We start from the raw sequence: 15460 nt of genomic DNA, 5'->3' as shown, positions 1-15460 counted from the left end.
ACTTTTGCCGATATATATCGGTCATCGAATTTATTCTTCATAACACAACTAACGCATCGTCGAGGATTTGATTCGAAGAACTCGAATATAAAATCGTTTAAACCTCGAACGGGAACATTAAAGAACGAGGATTGAAGGAATCAAGAGTGCTACGACCTGGGCATATTTTATGCGCACGAAAAACAGCGACGCGCGCGCGTCATCGTTAAACGTCGAACGAAAATTTTATGAATTCCCACCCATAGTCTCGGAATTCCGATGCCGTAGGCCGTGGCCACGATGTTCCGACTTTCTTCTCTCGGCAACGAGCCTCCTCCGTTTGAGAGAGAGAGAGAGAAAAAGTAAGGAAAAAAAAATGAGGAGTGAAAAGAGAGAAAAAGGAAAGAAAAACGACCGGGACTCTGACTACGTTGCTGATGCACCTCAAGAATTCGTAGTTTGCGTTTTTCGGTACGAACCGCGCGCGCGCGCGCGCGCGCGCACGCGTGTACCGTGGGGCCGCTGGTGTAGTAATTTACGAGCGATCGTTCGTCGAATTCGCCGATGATATTCTGCCTTGCAGGCCGGGCTCTTGACCAGTTGCAGCTCGCAGCTGCAATGTCGTATATCGCACCTCCGTCGATTTCGACACCTTCTGCGCCGTCGTTGATCTGCCATCGAAAGCATCGAATATTTCTACGTTAATTATAGCCCGGCCAAAAGGGGCAATCAATGTCTCAACCGTCTCGTCGAAAAATTATAAGTACCTGGAAGAAGCGCGTCGCCTTTATTAACAACACGCACGAATACATGCACATTTAACAATGTTCATTCTGCGGCATGAATGTCGTTAATATCGATTCATAATCCAATAGTTTCATTAGATGATTTATTCTCTACCTGTTTAAGTGATTCATTTTTGTCAGTGATCGATATTCCTATAGTTTTTATGACGCCATTAGCCACGCGTTATATTTACAAATTATTTATTTCATGGCGGACATAGGATCTACAACAGTAAATATCAATGACGATCTACCGCCATGCAAATCGATAAGCGATATGCTGAGCGATTGACTGATAGTTTCTGAACGTTACAATAAATCGATTAATTAAATGCATCTGCAATTCACGAGCTATGCTATCGAGTAATTTTTTTCTAAGAAATCCAATTTTTTTCCAAATACTGACAAAAATCTGAAGGATTATTAGCACTGAAGTGTTCCATCGGCTCGAATACAGACAGGTGTAGAGCGACAGGTGGAATGCCTTTGGCAAATTAAATCTAGCCCCGTCGGTCACGTACTTCAAACTGCTAAGTTAATTAAAATTAAAAGTTAATTAACCGCGAGATTAGTTGTTCCTATAAACAGCCAACAGACTGAGCCCAATAGACGGTGGAACAAATTTAGTTAGATCATCGTACGAGACATTAAGCCGAACTGATTTATCCTATTCCGTTTGAAGCACTCGAAGAATGCTGTACGCACTAGCAACTGCGAGTTTTATAATCGCGATTTCTCTGCCACGCTTTACGGTTCACGGGATACCATCTGATACGTAACGTCCTTGGCGTGAAATGCTTTATCCCTTTCGTTTAAAAACGTTCTTCCCTGGAAGAAGCTGCCACCGCCGCCTCGTCGAGGCCGAGTACCGAGGAGCCGAAGATTGCCCTCTTGACAATCGTTGGACAGCACTCGGAATATGCGACACTTGGCGAACAAAAGACAGAGAAGGAAAAAGACAAGATCAGGAGAGAGAGAGAGAGAGAGAAAGAGAAAGCGGAGGAGGGAGCAGTGGAGATGACTATGAGAGAGACACAGGGAAAGACCCAGAGAGGGAGCATGGTAGCTCGGTGCATAGAGACGAGGTGGTTGCATAGAGCGCACAGAGTGTCGCGCATTTAGATAATGCGTATGTTCCTTCAGAGCTCTTCTCCTCCGCCTCCTCCTCCTCCTCCCTGCTCTTTTTCCTTCGCCCCTCTGTCCATCCATCGTATCCCTATCTCTTTTCGCACTTCACTGGCGCGTTCGTCCGTAAAAGCTTGAAGCATGCATCCTTTTATCCTCTTGTAACTTTGGTACCTTCGCACTTTTCGTTATAACCGTCTATACGTGCTACGAAATCGTGTGACGCCATAACACCGTGCCATTAACAGGCCGTAATTGCGCGACGCCGACGAAACGCGACGGTTGAAACGTGCTCGCATTATATATTCAGTTTCTTTCGCATTGAAAAAATAATCTCTCCATGTATGCATACTTCGTGTCCCGATAAAGCGGTTTCGATAAAAACAACCACTAATAGTTTGACGATCATCAGTGAAATCTGATGATCAGCAACAATGTAGCTACATATACTGAAAGATTTAACACGCGATCGTGCAGTACTAAAGAGCTCGTACAGTGTACTGTAGAGCTTTCTGATACTTGCGCAGTTTGCTGCCAACTCGCTTCTTCTTTCACGTAGCTTCTGCCGACAGAGTCACGGTCATCTAAAGGTAGCCAAGTTTAGTTCCTCCTGTGTTGTCTTCAAAGTTGGCCGCCTTGTTACTTGAGGGAGCGACCTCGGTGAACGGCACGATTTACGACGGGTAATTACCGACGGGTAGTCCCTATATACTAGGGTCCAGCTTGTATATCAGTGCTGCAAAGCGAGCGCGAAACGCCTTCGATAGTCAGCGGGCGCAACATTATTACACTCCTCTCCACGGTCGGCCATTCGCTCGGAGAAGAATCGCTCCATTTGCTTACAGTTGTGATTGTATTGTTAGCCGCGAGATATGTGTGGCGAAACCATCGCGATTATGTGACAATTTCAAGTATGCACTTTTACATGCTCTGATCATTTATCAGTTCAAAGTAGGTTAACCGAAGTAGCTTGTGTCTTTTTATAAATCTGCGTGAATCATTGTACTTGTTCAAGTTGGATATTGTGTTGTAATTATTTACATCATACATCGCACCACCTTTTACGTCCGTTCGCGTTTCATTCGCTCGCGATTTTTTGTGCATTTCTATCGCTAGTCTCTTTTTTTTTTTTTGTTCGTTCGGAGCAACATCTAGCATCGTCAGATTAATCTGTGATCTTCCGAGTGCGGCTTATCTGCCACAGAATGCACAATGCGGAATTGAATTACAAGTATGAACAGTGCAATTACACGTATTTCCATTATCGTGCCGCCTGCCGAAGGGCGACATCAAACAATGCGAAAATCGAGTTTCGCCGGTGTGCGAACGCACGCGCGCGTGGAGAGGACGGAGGCGCAACTTGAATGCCGACTATTCGCGAGTACGACGCCTCGAAACGCTTAGTCGCCGCGGCTGGCCGACTCGAGAAAACGGTCGTGGGCGTATTATTGTAGCTTCGGCTCTTGTTCGTTCGTGTTAGGAGCGGCGATCATCCGGCGACACTCCGCTCCCGGGGAATGTATAGTCGTATTCCGTAGGGGTAGACGATCTCGGACGCGCGCGACAGCTCGTTTTCATCGGTACCGAGGGCATACACTTTCACGTAATTGCGCTTTGCACGCCACACCCCGCTTCTCGCAATCTTTCGCTCTCCATGCTCGACCTCGACTGACAATGATGTCTAGAATTCGCGATCATTGCGCCAAAGAGGAGCCCTGACATGCGCTGCTTTCTATACGACAATTCTTCCGAATGCAAAATCTTGGTTCTTTTTTCATTCTGAGGATTGTTGACCTAAAATTGTTTGTTATAGGTAACAAATAAATGCATTTGTTTAAATGTGAATTTGACTACTACGAGTTTCGATGACACGTATATGACTCGCAATTTTACACAAAATACGTAATACGATATGCATTTCATTTATTGATAGTACGTGCATACACATACGCGCACGTATGCATACACACGCATGCAGGCGCGCATATATGCATACACACCAACCATCACGTGATATAGAAATCTTTTATTAAATGTTTCTATAATTATGAGAATTACATTTCCTTATAGCTTAACTAATCCATTTCTTTTGGAAAAGGAAAAAAATTTTGATGAGCCTACTCTTATCAGTTGCGGATGTTCACCATGCCAACTTAAATTTGTTTGATTTCCCGAGACCCCCTTGTTCGTCGCTGACCTTGTCTATGCACCTGTCTTGCGATTTCTCCTTGCGTAACACGGAAATTTAACTGGCTAAGAAGGAAGGGAGTGAGCGAGGAGAAGCTGAGAAGCTGGCGAAAAGAAGAGAGAAAGAGAGAGAGAGAGTGACGAAGAGCTTCTAGTAGTCCTTCTTCCCCCTACACACATTCACTCACTCACTCGCTTTCAAGGCGAGCGTAGATGTCTCCTCGTTTCCATGTGGGCATCGAGTCGACTCCGAGGACTATTATTTGGTCCGAGGGTCGAGGGATTCGCGTTACGAGCGAGAAAGAAGCGAGGAGGGGTCCCGTTAGCGCAGGGTCAAAACTCCTCCGCCCCTTTTCGGAGGATACCTCGACGTTCCTCCTACTTCTCCTCTCCATGCCCACCATTGTCCTTGTCCACACGAAACGTGTGGAAGAGCGAGACCGAGCGAGGTCCGTACTTTCTCATCTTGTTCTCGAAGGCGAAGGCTGAAAGCCTCAAGGCAGGTATAATATAACCTCTTCCCATCGCCTCGCTGTATCCCTGTCCTTTTCTCTCCTTCACTCTCTCTTCTTTTCTCATTGTAGAATCTGTTCTTCCTCCTTACACTTTGACGCGCGTCTCCTCTTTCTCTCGCCTCTTCTTCATCCCCGAATTTTTCCCCTCGGCTAGCCGAGAAGTTATTTATTACAGGTTTGGCGTTTATATTGGATTTACACAACTTAAATACCGAGCCCGACGTGCGCAGCATCAACATAAATATTGTATTTCCTGCGTCCACACACACGGGTTGTGCCCGGATCCGTACCGAGCCAGTTTCACGACGCTCTTTCCCCGAATCCGATCGTAATCGGACCTCCGTTCGTTTCCCCAAGCCAGATCCACCGGTCGCTAAAATGAACGTACGATGTCTCTAGTGCTTTGGAGCGATGCCTTCTCAAAATCAACTTCCGTCTCCTGAATACTATGAAAATTAATTACTCTTACTTAAGAGGTTGTCATAAATTTAAAGAGAATAAGTTTCTACTGCGTCAGATTATAAAATTCATTCTCCAAGCGACGCAGACATGAAAATGTATCTAAAACAAAAGTATTTATTTGATACATTTCAAAAACTTATAACGATTATAAGTTTCTCTCATTCGAATATTCGCGTGTTCTTTAAAAGGCGACCGCCGCCGCCGCCGCCGACGCCGCCTCATAGTATATTCCGCAAAGCGACTCGCGTGGCTGCAACCCGCGAGTTGGATCAGTTTTTGCGATAAGTGGTAACAACACCGCGTTGGGAGACGGAAGATGAAAAGGAGGAAGAAGATGAAGAGGAGGAAGAAAAGGAGGTAAAACTGCTTTCGTTGCCGCGGCAACTGCGCCGCGCGGCAATTGCCGCGTGCACACTCTTAGTAAAGTAGAACCGCGTATCGCAATCACTCGTAGCTCCTTATCTAACGACGGCGGCGTGTACGCACTCATCCATCATCCAGTAGCGTGGAAAAGCACTCGTTCGTACCGTGTCATATCTATAGCTGCGCAGAAATAGTACCATTTTCAATCCACATGAGAAATTTTCGCGGTCAGGGATGTGTATAAGAAAAGGAGAGGTATGACTGCTTGTGTCACAAGAGTGAGGTGCCATGGCGCACTTTCTCTCATTGTCAGTAGTTAGACTCATTCCGTGAAGACTGAGGTTGAGCTTATTTTTGTACAAATTGTAGACGCCATACATTTTTAAAGTTTTCAATCTTGTGCATAGAACCTGTCTTTGTAATTTAAAGAAAACGAAGGAGTCTCTAAACTATATATATTTTGTGTATATATATATATATAAAACAGACTAAAGCTGCTGGTCATCTGATCTATCAACGATGGCTTCGCCATGAAAGCTGCATCGACACGAAGCTCGCGCACGCGGACCACCTTTTCTGCGTTCGTCTCTCCGCGCAGGACGAGCCGCGTTGCGCCGCGCGTCGTGGTATTCTCCCAATTTTGCGCGCCCACGCCTCGTCTCGCCTCACCTCACCTCACCTCACCTCACCTCACCTAACCTCATCCCATCTTTCCTTCCCTCACCCCATCTCACCTCCCTTTACCTCACGTCACCTTACCTTACCTTACCTCACCTCACCTTGCCTCACCTCACCTCACCTCACCTCACCTCACCTCACCTCACCTCACCTCACCTCACCACACCTCACCTTCCTTCCCTTCCCTTCCCTTTCTCCCTTTTCTTCCCTTCGTCTCGTCTCGTTTCGTTTCGTCTCGTCTCGTCTCGTCTCGTCTCGGCTGCTCGCCTCTCTCTCGGCAGCGCAGCGAGGCGTCTCGCGATTACGCGAAGCACTGCAGCGCCGATGAAGCTCTAGCACGACCCACTTGAATCCAACGAGAATCCGATCTAGCGTCGTCGTACGTGCAAAGAACCGCGCATTACGTTCTCGCCAAATCGATTTTATACATTCCACGTAGAACGATTCCTTGTGAAATATAAAATAAATGTGACACTATGCAACGTGTGACGCGTCTAATATCGACGATTAAAAATAGGATGCGAGATACATGTGACGAATTATTGCGTTTCCTTTGCTTTATCGTCGACCAGACGAGCTCAAATAAACCTCGGATTTATTTATCGAGCCGAATAATGTGGTTTCGCGTTCCAACAAACTTACGAAGTGGAAGCACACATACATCTAACTCTCTATACACAACCGCGAGATATTTAAGATGATGCAGACACGATGTATAACTATTTGGCAATTACTCAATGCATTACAAGCGCTTCTTGTTGCAACGTGACGCATTTGCATTTGGTGATTAGTTAGCAAACTAGCATTACACATCGGTAACGACGTTTTCATCGGCTCGTTTTCCATTTGTTTCCTTAAAGCAGAATGCGCGTTTGAAAATCGAATGACGCGATTTCCGTACGAGTATCCTCTAATGTCCATTGCAATCGGATTTTACGAAGTGATCGTCAGTTTCGATAGGGAGAGATGGAAGTGGCGCACATCTATCTGCCCGACTGAGCGAATTGAATTAGGCGCGCGCTCGCGTCGCGAATCGAGGGAAGGCGGGAGGGAGGGAGGGAGGGAGAGAGAAGCGGCGGTGGACGGATCCGCGAAGCGCATAACGGGTTGCACACGTTCGCATAATACGTCCCTGCGCCTGCCGTGCAAAGCCTCGGAGAACGAACGCAGCCAGCGATGATGCCGCGCGCACCCGACGCGGCAACATTGTAACCGAGAGAGGAGTACGCGAGAGATAGGGAGACGTGAAGAGAGATCGGCGGAAGAGAGGAAAGGACAGGAGAGGAGAGGATAGAGGAGGAATGGGAGAAAAGGAGAGAGATGGCGCCGAAGAGGAGAATAACGTACAGAGAAATATGGTTAGAGAGGCCGCTTGAGGAGGATGGTCAGGACCGAAAGAGAGAGAGAGGGATAACGACCGAGAAAGAGACGTAAGGAAAGAGAGGGAAATTGTACATCTGCATATATGTACATACATATATCTGTATGGCTGTGTGAGTATAGTGGGTGTCGCCTCTGTTGCCGCCGACGACGCTGCCGTTCCTCGTTACCGACGCGGTTGCTTGGACGCCCTCCACCGACCCTCACGACATGATCTATCAGCCTTGTCTACTACTATACGCTGTCTCCCTTCTTGCCGTGGCGTTCCCTCTTTGTCTGCTGCTTCGTCTCCTCGATCCTCGATCCTCGATCCATCGGCGCGATGCACGCTTCGCATCTCTTTCTTCGGCTGCCCTACGCACGCTGCGCTTCGTGTTCAGGGACGACCAAGTGTGTATGGTGCATGTGCGCGACCGTGCTGGCCGATTCGACGCGAGGGGAATGGATCTCGCGAGAGAAGATTAATGAGAAGTCGCGTTAGTCTCGCTGAATTATTTCACGAGATTCGCGTATCCATTTATGAGAACCGCTCCCGGAGATTTTTGCTCCGGAATACGGCGTACATTCATTATACTCCGAAAGAGAAAATAAGAGCTGAGGCGAGGAATAAAAAAAAACACTTGACTCTACATCAGTCACTTTCATTCTCGAATTGTAGAATTGTAGAATTGACATGTGACAAAAATCCTTTGTTCTCTTAATTCTCTTAAATGTTAAATATTACATTTTTAATTGATAATATAATTTCAATGAGTCGTGATTCCAATAATAATATCGGAATCGACTCATTGAAATTGTATTGAATTTATATCGATAGAGTTAAAAAGGCTTTTTACATTTGAGATTGACGTAATTCTTTTCATCTGCAGTATCAAAAATCAAATTCAAATTATACTGATTTCATCTCAAAGATTTCCATTATCGCATACACGTTAGGGAAACGATTGCCGTATGATCATTCATGAGGAATCGCGCCTTCCACTTCCAAGTCATCCCGTAAATAGAAAAATATTGTCGAATTTTCACACAATTCGTTCAAACAAGCAACGGGCTCATAGAAATTCAAACACAGTCCTGCGTCGTTTCTCTCCCGCTGCCTTTCCCCCGATCTTCCGTCCTTCTCAGTCTCTGCTGCCTTCTTCTCCGTCCTCCACACCTTCACCACCTTTACCGTCTCTCCTTCGTCCCTACGCCGAGAGAGCCGGTCCCCACCGGACGTGCCAACCAGTGGTTCTCACTGCGGCAACGCGACGTTGCTCTTCTCTCGAAGTAAAGAGCATCGCCGTCGTCGCGTGGCACCGTGGCGGAGAGATCTCGAGACCACGAGGCTACTCGTGTCACGTGCCAGCACGAACTCGTTAACAGCCCTAACGATCGAGATTCCACGTGGCTGCTGTCGTCGCCGCCGCTGCTGCTGCTGCTGCCACTGCCGCCGTCGTCATCGTTGTCGTCGTGGTCTTCGTCGATAATTGGCGGCAGTCGTCGAGCCAAATTGCCGCTCTTTCGGTATATAGACGCGCCCTTATATTCGCGACGCCCTGTATCAAGAGGGCGGATTATCGATGCGCAACGCGTAAGAAAAAATTGCCTATCGTCTATCGTCAGTGACGACTAAACGCATCACGATTGAAGATCGTCGGTAATTTTAAGGGTTCTTGCTGACGCAACGTTCTTTACGAATCGACATGGTGCGGGATTAACAAGATATTTACGGGACGTTACGCAGTATTCTTCGAGTCACAAATGAAAAAATCATCGCGTTTATTAGTGTTATTTAGTTTATTAGTCCTGCTTAAATATTTAACAAATATACATTTAAATATTACTTTTTGTATTTGAATTTTCTCGCAGGTAATACCTCATTTCACATGCGTGTGCAACACATACTGAAATTTTCGCGATCTTTCTTATAACCTTGGTAAAATTCTTACTGCATCTCTCACATATATCGTGCATTCTTAGATTCACGTGAGCTCGCTCGGGAAGCGCACGTGCTTATCGGTCGCGGATCTGACATAAGCGTCGGACATACCCTGAAACGCTTATTACAGTATCATTTATGTAACTCGCCGCCGCCCACACGATTTTAGACATATCGATTATCCAGCGAAAAAAGATACACGTTTTAAATCTCGGGAACGATAACGATAGCAGCGTCACGTTATCCGATATATGGAGACCATTGCCGTCACCGTCGCTACCGTATTGGGCATGCTGCGTGAACGCAAATATTATATATGCAAGAAGCATAAATCTTTTAGCGAAGCAACAGCAGCAATGTAACTTAGGTGCCTTATAAAGTCGACCGCACCAGGGAAATTCCTTATATGTTTTCCAGCAAGTTGTTGTACCGGTATAGTTTACAACAAACTCGTAGTAGTTTGGTGTAGAACGAATATGATAACGTCGATATTTCGATTCGATATATTATAATATATATTTGAAAAATTCGTAATTATTCTGAAGATTTACCAGTCCATGATAGCAAATACTTAGTAAATCAAGTATTGAGGAATACGTGCGAGAGAATACCCCAATCGGAGTGAACTCTGAACACAGCGTAGAGCGGAGAGAAATGTATGCGCAGGCTTGTGTTAATTCTTAATGCTTAATCAGTGCACCTTATCGCGTGCCCTCACCTCTCAACACGACCGCTTACTCTGTCTGTCTCTCTCTCTCTCTCTTTCTCCCTCCATCATCGCGAGCTGGCAGGCATGCCTTGTAAATAGAGGAAACGCGTTTGCCGCCTATCTGGCATCAAAGAGGCCGACACCGCGACGGTTTTATATACTTAATTTATGAACAATATACATTCACGTTGTTCCACCTAGATTCTGATATCTATCTCTCTCTTTTTCTTCAGCTACCGGGGTTTTTTTCTCTCCACATCTCATTCTCTCCTTTGTCAAACACCTTTAAACGGGAGAAATCCACGATAAGCGGTTACCCTTATCAACCGTTGCACCGGTCGACGCTCTGCCACGAGAGCAATTATCTTCCCCGTCTCTCGCTTTCGCGCATTTCTCTTTACGCGTGTTCCCAATTTGATTGCCGTGCTCCGTAATTATGGAGCTTCTGCCGCGCTTTAGTCGCTTTCGCTGTCGTTATTGCGTTAGTTCATGTTGCGCCCTATATATATCGGCCGCAAACGGGCGCAGAAAGCGTCGGCTACGACATACTTATTGGACGCCCAAGTGCCGCGTTCGTGTCTCCTTTGTGACGATAACTCAGTTTTCATCGAATATTGGCGCGTTAACGGATTTTCGGTTTCCTTATAGTTGTATAACAGACCATGGTGTTATTCGATAAAATTAGAACGAAGCAGTTGACTTGTTAATTGAAGAAAGACGATGGATAATATCTTTGAGTTATTCACGTCGACAAATAGCGCAGTGGCAACTATAATAATAAGTGGATCGCGATACACTAATATCTTGGATACTATACGCCGCGTCGCGCCGCGCCGCCGTAATACGCCGAAGAAATTCTCGTTTAGTTGGAAATGTTATTCATCAAATGGATTAATTACTCACTGGCTTGAAGAACACCGTTGGAGAACAAAAATCGACCGGAAATTAAACTTCCTGCGCGCCAGGATCAATTCCGACTGTAAATTAAGGTATACGCACTTATATTCCTAAGGTTAATTGCCGCCCACTGTACGAATCGCGAGACGAAGCGGAAAAGTATTTGCGCTCTTTCGCGCTAGCTGCGTGCGGCGTGATTTTTTGTCGCCAGCTGCGCGCGATGTAACGAACGGCAATCGCGTTAAATCGTTACGCCGGCCGCGCGTTTCCGCGAAAGGACGTCGGCGCTGATTAACGATTCGATCAGCGACACCATTTGGCGCGCGCGCGCGCGCGCGCGCGTGTTCGCTCGTCGCTTCACCGAAATATCCATGAATTTTTATCTGCAGCGTCGGCGAACGCGAACGCGGATACTACTCTGATGATCGTCTCCTCTAGAATCACGCTCGAATCACGGCGAAATCAATTTCGCGTCGTTAATTAGCATTGGACGATATAACGCGCTTCGTTGCGCTGAGTTTAATAGCTGATCGCATAATTTTTCGAGTGCCGATAAACGGATTCCTACGGTAGTGAATCGCCTCGTTATAAAAATCCCTAGCCTGCCGATATCGCGCTATTCTACGCCATTGACTTTTATCGAGGCTAACTGGCGTTTTGGCGCGTTTTATTATATCGTGTAATGAATTCCTGCGTCTCCTCTCTCTCCCTCCCTCCTCTCTCTCTCTCTCTCTCTCTCTCTTTCTCTCTCGCCACGTTGTGCCTCGCGTTTCGAAGGGACGCCCCAGCGTTAGTTCATGAATGCGAGCGGAAGGGAAGGAGGAGCGGCGGCACCCTCTGTAATGACCGCGATAAAATATGACGCGTCTCGCGCACTCCCAATTGCTTCAATCGGGACATTTTATACATACGACATATGAATAAATAGTTTATGCGAACCTCGTTTAAATTTTATGAATTATTAATTTTATTACTGATCTAGTAGTCTATTTTTTTCTTAATACAATCTTCTGTCATACAATTTTATAATTAAAAAAATTATGTAAGATACGTGATGTATAGAAATAAAGTACATATATTTATTCTGTGAATATGAAATGTGTTTAATTTAAATTATCTAGTTTCAAGGTAACGCAAGACACAAATTTGAGAAAAAAATACACACACGATTAATCATATTTTCCATCAGTGATTAAACACGGCACTATTGTTCGTGCTTAATTTCATTTTTCATTCCTGCGATTATTTTATTTTCCGTTTTACTAATCTTTCTTCTCGTTTTCTGTTTCAGGTAAGCTCGATCATCTTTAGCAATACCCATTTTGACGCAAGTACGACGTATGTATACGTACGTACGATGAATTTTTCAAGCGTGCTGATTGGCTGTATAGAAGATTTTTAGGGACTCGATAACTTATCTGTCCTGCAGCCAAGTAACATGCTTGAAAAATTTGTCGTATGATAAATGTTGTAGTAGTCTTCTTAGAATCGGACCGGATCGAAACTGAAACCGATAATCAGACCGTTATTTTAGTCGGACTAAAACCGAAATTGAAATATTGTGCAAGCTAATGGACTGGAACTGTAATTGGACCGAAAACATTTTTCCGCTTTTTTGATCCAATTTTTAATTTTTGATTTAGCATTTTTTTTAAACATTGTTAACTTTTTCGTTAAGAGCGTCTTCTCCGCCAAGACGCACCCGCTGTACGAGATGCCGCGCCAAAAATGTGTACATTGCACGCGGACAATTGTCAGCGGTCGGATTTACATCTTACTCCTAAAAGTTGCTTTGACGATGCTTTTTGAATAACATTGAACAATAATATTTAATAATATTACTCTGTACTGTATAATATTTGAAACACGGATAGGGCACATGGTACGGATCGCGTCATGCTGTTTGCAAAATAGCGGGTGACTATGGTCACTCATCGTATTTAAAGGGTTAAATATTATTAATTATGAAAAAAGTACACGAAAAAAATTGCTATGTTTGTCATAACAATATTCTCTATGTTTCAAAAAGGAATGTATGTAAATTTAAATTACACTGATATTGCATTCAGTTGTTTTAGATATGCGGTTCTTACAAGCTCTCATATAGTTCTCATAATAAATAGCATTCAGTTAGAATATTTTCATATATGGTTGCCTCAACTAAAAGGATTATTGTTATCTCTCTAATGTAATCTGCAGAATAAATAATGTGGCTGAGAGATCTATAAGATATAGTTGCACAGCACAGTATTGATGATTCTGTTTCATTACGGTAATAGAATAGACAGCAGCAGTAATTCGCAAAAAATTTTCATACATAAAATAAATGCGTGTTATTGTCAGCTTTCTTATGTTATTTATCTCTTTGTCAGCGAAATGTCCGTAGTATGCCAGATTAGTAGCAGCTATGTCCGCATTAAACTTGTGTTCTTCCGTCAGAGCCTGCCTAAACATAACCTAAACCTAAACCTAAACCCAAATTAACTTAGTAGCAGATTGACAACAGATTCTGCTTGATTTCTGTTGCCAATTTGCATTAAATTGCTGTGTGTAGAGCTGTTCTGTTTCTGTCAATTTGCTGCTACGTGAACTACATGTGAACAGATTTTATTATATTTGATTGATTGTCTTTGACCAAAAACATTTTTTTCATAAATAATCAGTAAAGTTGCTACAGAAAAAAGTCGCATATAGATTTAACACGTCCATGCGAGACTTTACATACGCGTCATTCGGTAATACATTATTCTTTCGGCTTTGGAGCATCGAAGAGTTCTTTGTCTTATCTACTTTTTTTAAAGGGGTGGCAAATAAACAGATCTGACTGTTTCACAGTTACATTTTACTCTGAAACGGTGTAGACCCACGTATGTAGTTAGAGGATTAAAAGTATACGTACGCGAAGCGCTTCTCGGTTGTAATGCGGTCGGGGGCTTTGTCCAAGAGTCGATGGACTCTTACTTAACCCTGGCATCGGTTCGCCGGGTCATAATAGAACGAGAGGCCACTAGAGCTGGCGAAACACATGCACTCCCGATGGGAAGGGTGCATTAGTCTAATCTGACGATCCTCGTGGGCTGTGAGAAGTATCGCGTCCGACCCTACAAAATCAATCGACATTGCCTAAACCGACGCGTAACGTCCGGCCATGTGGGTGGTCGAGTGCCGAGCGCGGTTTTCTCCATCGGCCTGCGTGTAAGAGCCTCTAAGTGCAATCTCTACTGCAGTTACGAGCTTCTATCCACTTCGCAGTGCATTCCAACCGCTGGTCCGCGCCACTGGTTATTTTATAGCCGAGTATCATCAATGCTTTTTTAAGATCTAAAATGAAATTCCCGTCAAACTTGGAAAAAAAAATTTTATGTTTTTATCTTCGGAGATATTTGTGTGTGTATGTGTACACCACACACACGCACATTATTAATATATATATATAATACATATTTCAGTATATATATTCGCTTATTTTTTGTTCATTTATCCGATGTTATCTACCATTCGTATCAGTTTACCCCACCATTTTACTTATTGAATCCGTTTACTTGCACGATTCCCACCCGCATTCATCGTTTCCGCTCATTCATCGTCCGCACGGATTTTCACGGTGGTGCCGTGAGCATTAGCGGGGACTGTCCGTCCTAATCTGACTAAATCATTCTTCCCTCGTATCCAACCGACTGTGAGAAGTATCATGTTCACCCCAATAGTCGTTTAAACGGGCACAATAGAACTGCGATTCGTCGATGGTCGATGGAGAGAGGGAGGGCGCTTTCCTAAGCCACAAGCAGAAATAATAACTCGTATAATACTCGACTGCGCGCTGCACGCGGACCCACCCCATGTATTAAATAAATATAACGTCCGCGTAATATAGCCGTTATAGAGGAGAGAGAGGCTTGTCGGGCGCGGTCGACCCTGTTTGCACCCCATCAATTGCATGCGGTTGTCTATCGCGCTCCCCCCACCTCCCGCTTATGTTCTAGCCGCAATATAAACCACTATTGCACGCGCGCGGGGGTGAATCGTCACGCAGCTACCATACCTGTGTCTCGTTTAACGCCGAAATAGTCACGTGCGCTGGCTTCAAATGGATTGTTCCACCTGTTATACACCGTGTAGAATATGCTTCTCTGAATGTAGCATGATACTTGGTCTTACAACAATCGGCACGTCGATAAACCGCTTACAAGACAGCTGTCATTACGAAGATACAAAAAACGATAATTAATAGAATTGATTGAAGCCTTGCATCTTTTTTCAATTTTGATCATGACATTATGTTTTTATTAATCAAACTTAGACATCGTATATATTTTTTTCATCCAAATGCCAAATTCTTTTGTTTATAAGAATATAATGTGCTTGCCACAAGTTCGATATTCTAATATACGCGCGTATTAAAAAGAGTTTGATCGATCCTTTCGTTTCGGCTATTTTCCCTTATTTGTCGAAAGATGGA

At 44.5% G+C, this 15460-nt stretch overlaps 1 protein-coding gene across 1 annotated transcript in view; it reads left to right on the top strand.

Annotated features, from left to right (window-relative positions):
- Nucleotides 1–13481, top strand: part of LOC120359210 (protein pangolin, isoforms A/H/I/S-like) — a 63441-nt gene extending 49960 nt beyond the window's left edge. Inside the window, exon 4 of the mRNA XM_039455985.1 lies at nt 12293–13481. Coding sequence (XP_039311919.1) covers nt 12293–12403 — 111 coding nt within the window. The 3' untranslated portion in view covers nt 12404–13481. The remainder of the gene's footprint in view (nt 1–12292) is intronic.
- Nucleotides 13482–15460: the final 1979 nt, after the last annotated feature.

Source organism: Solenopsis invicta, chromosome 12 (genome assembly GCF_016802725.1).
Source record: "Solenopsis invicta isolate M01_SB chromosome 12, UNIL_Sinv_3.0, whole genome shotgun sequence".
Lineage (NCBI taxonomy): Eukaryota > Metazoa > Arthropoda > Insecta > Hymenoptera > Formicidae > Solenopsis > Solenopsis invicta.
This window is presented reverse-complemented; position numbering and strand designations above follow the sequence as displayed.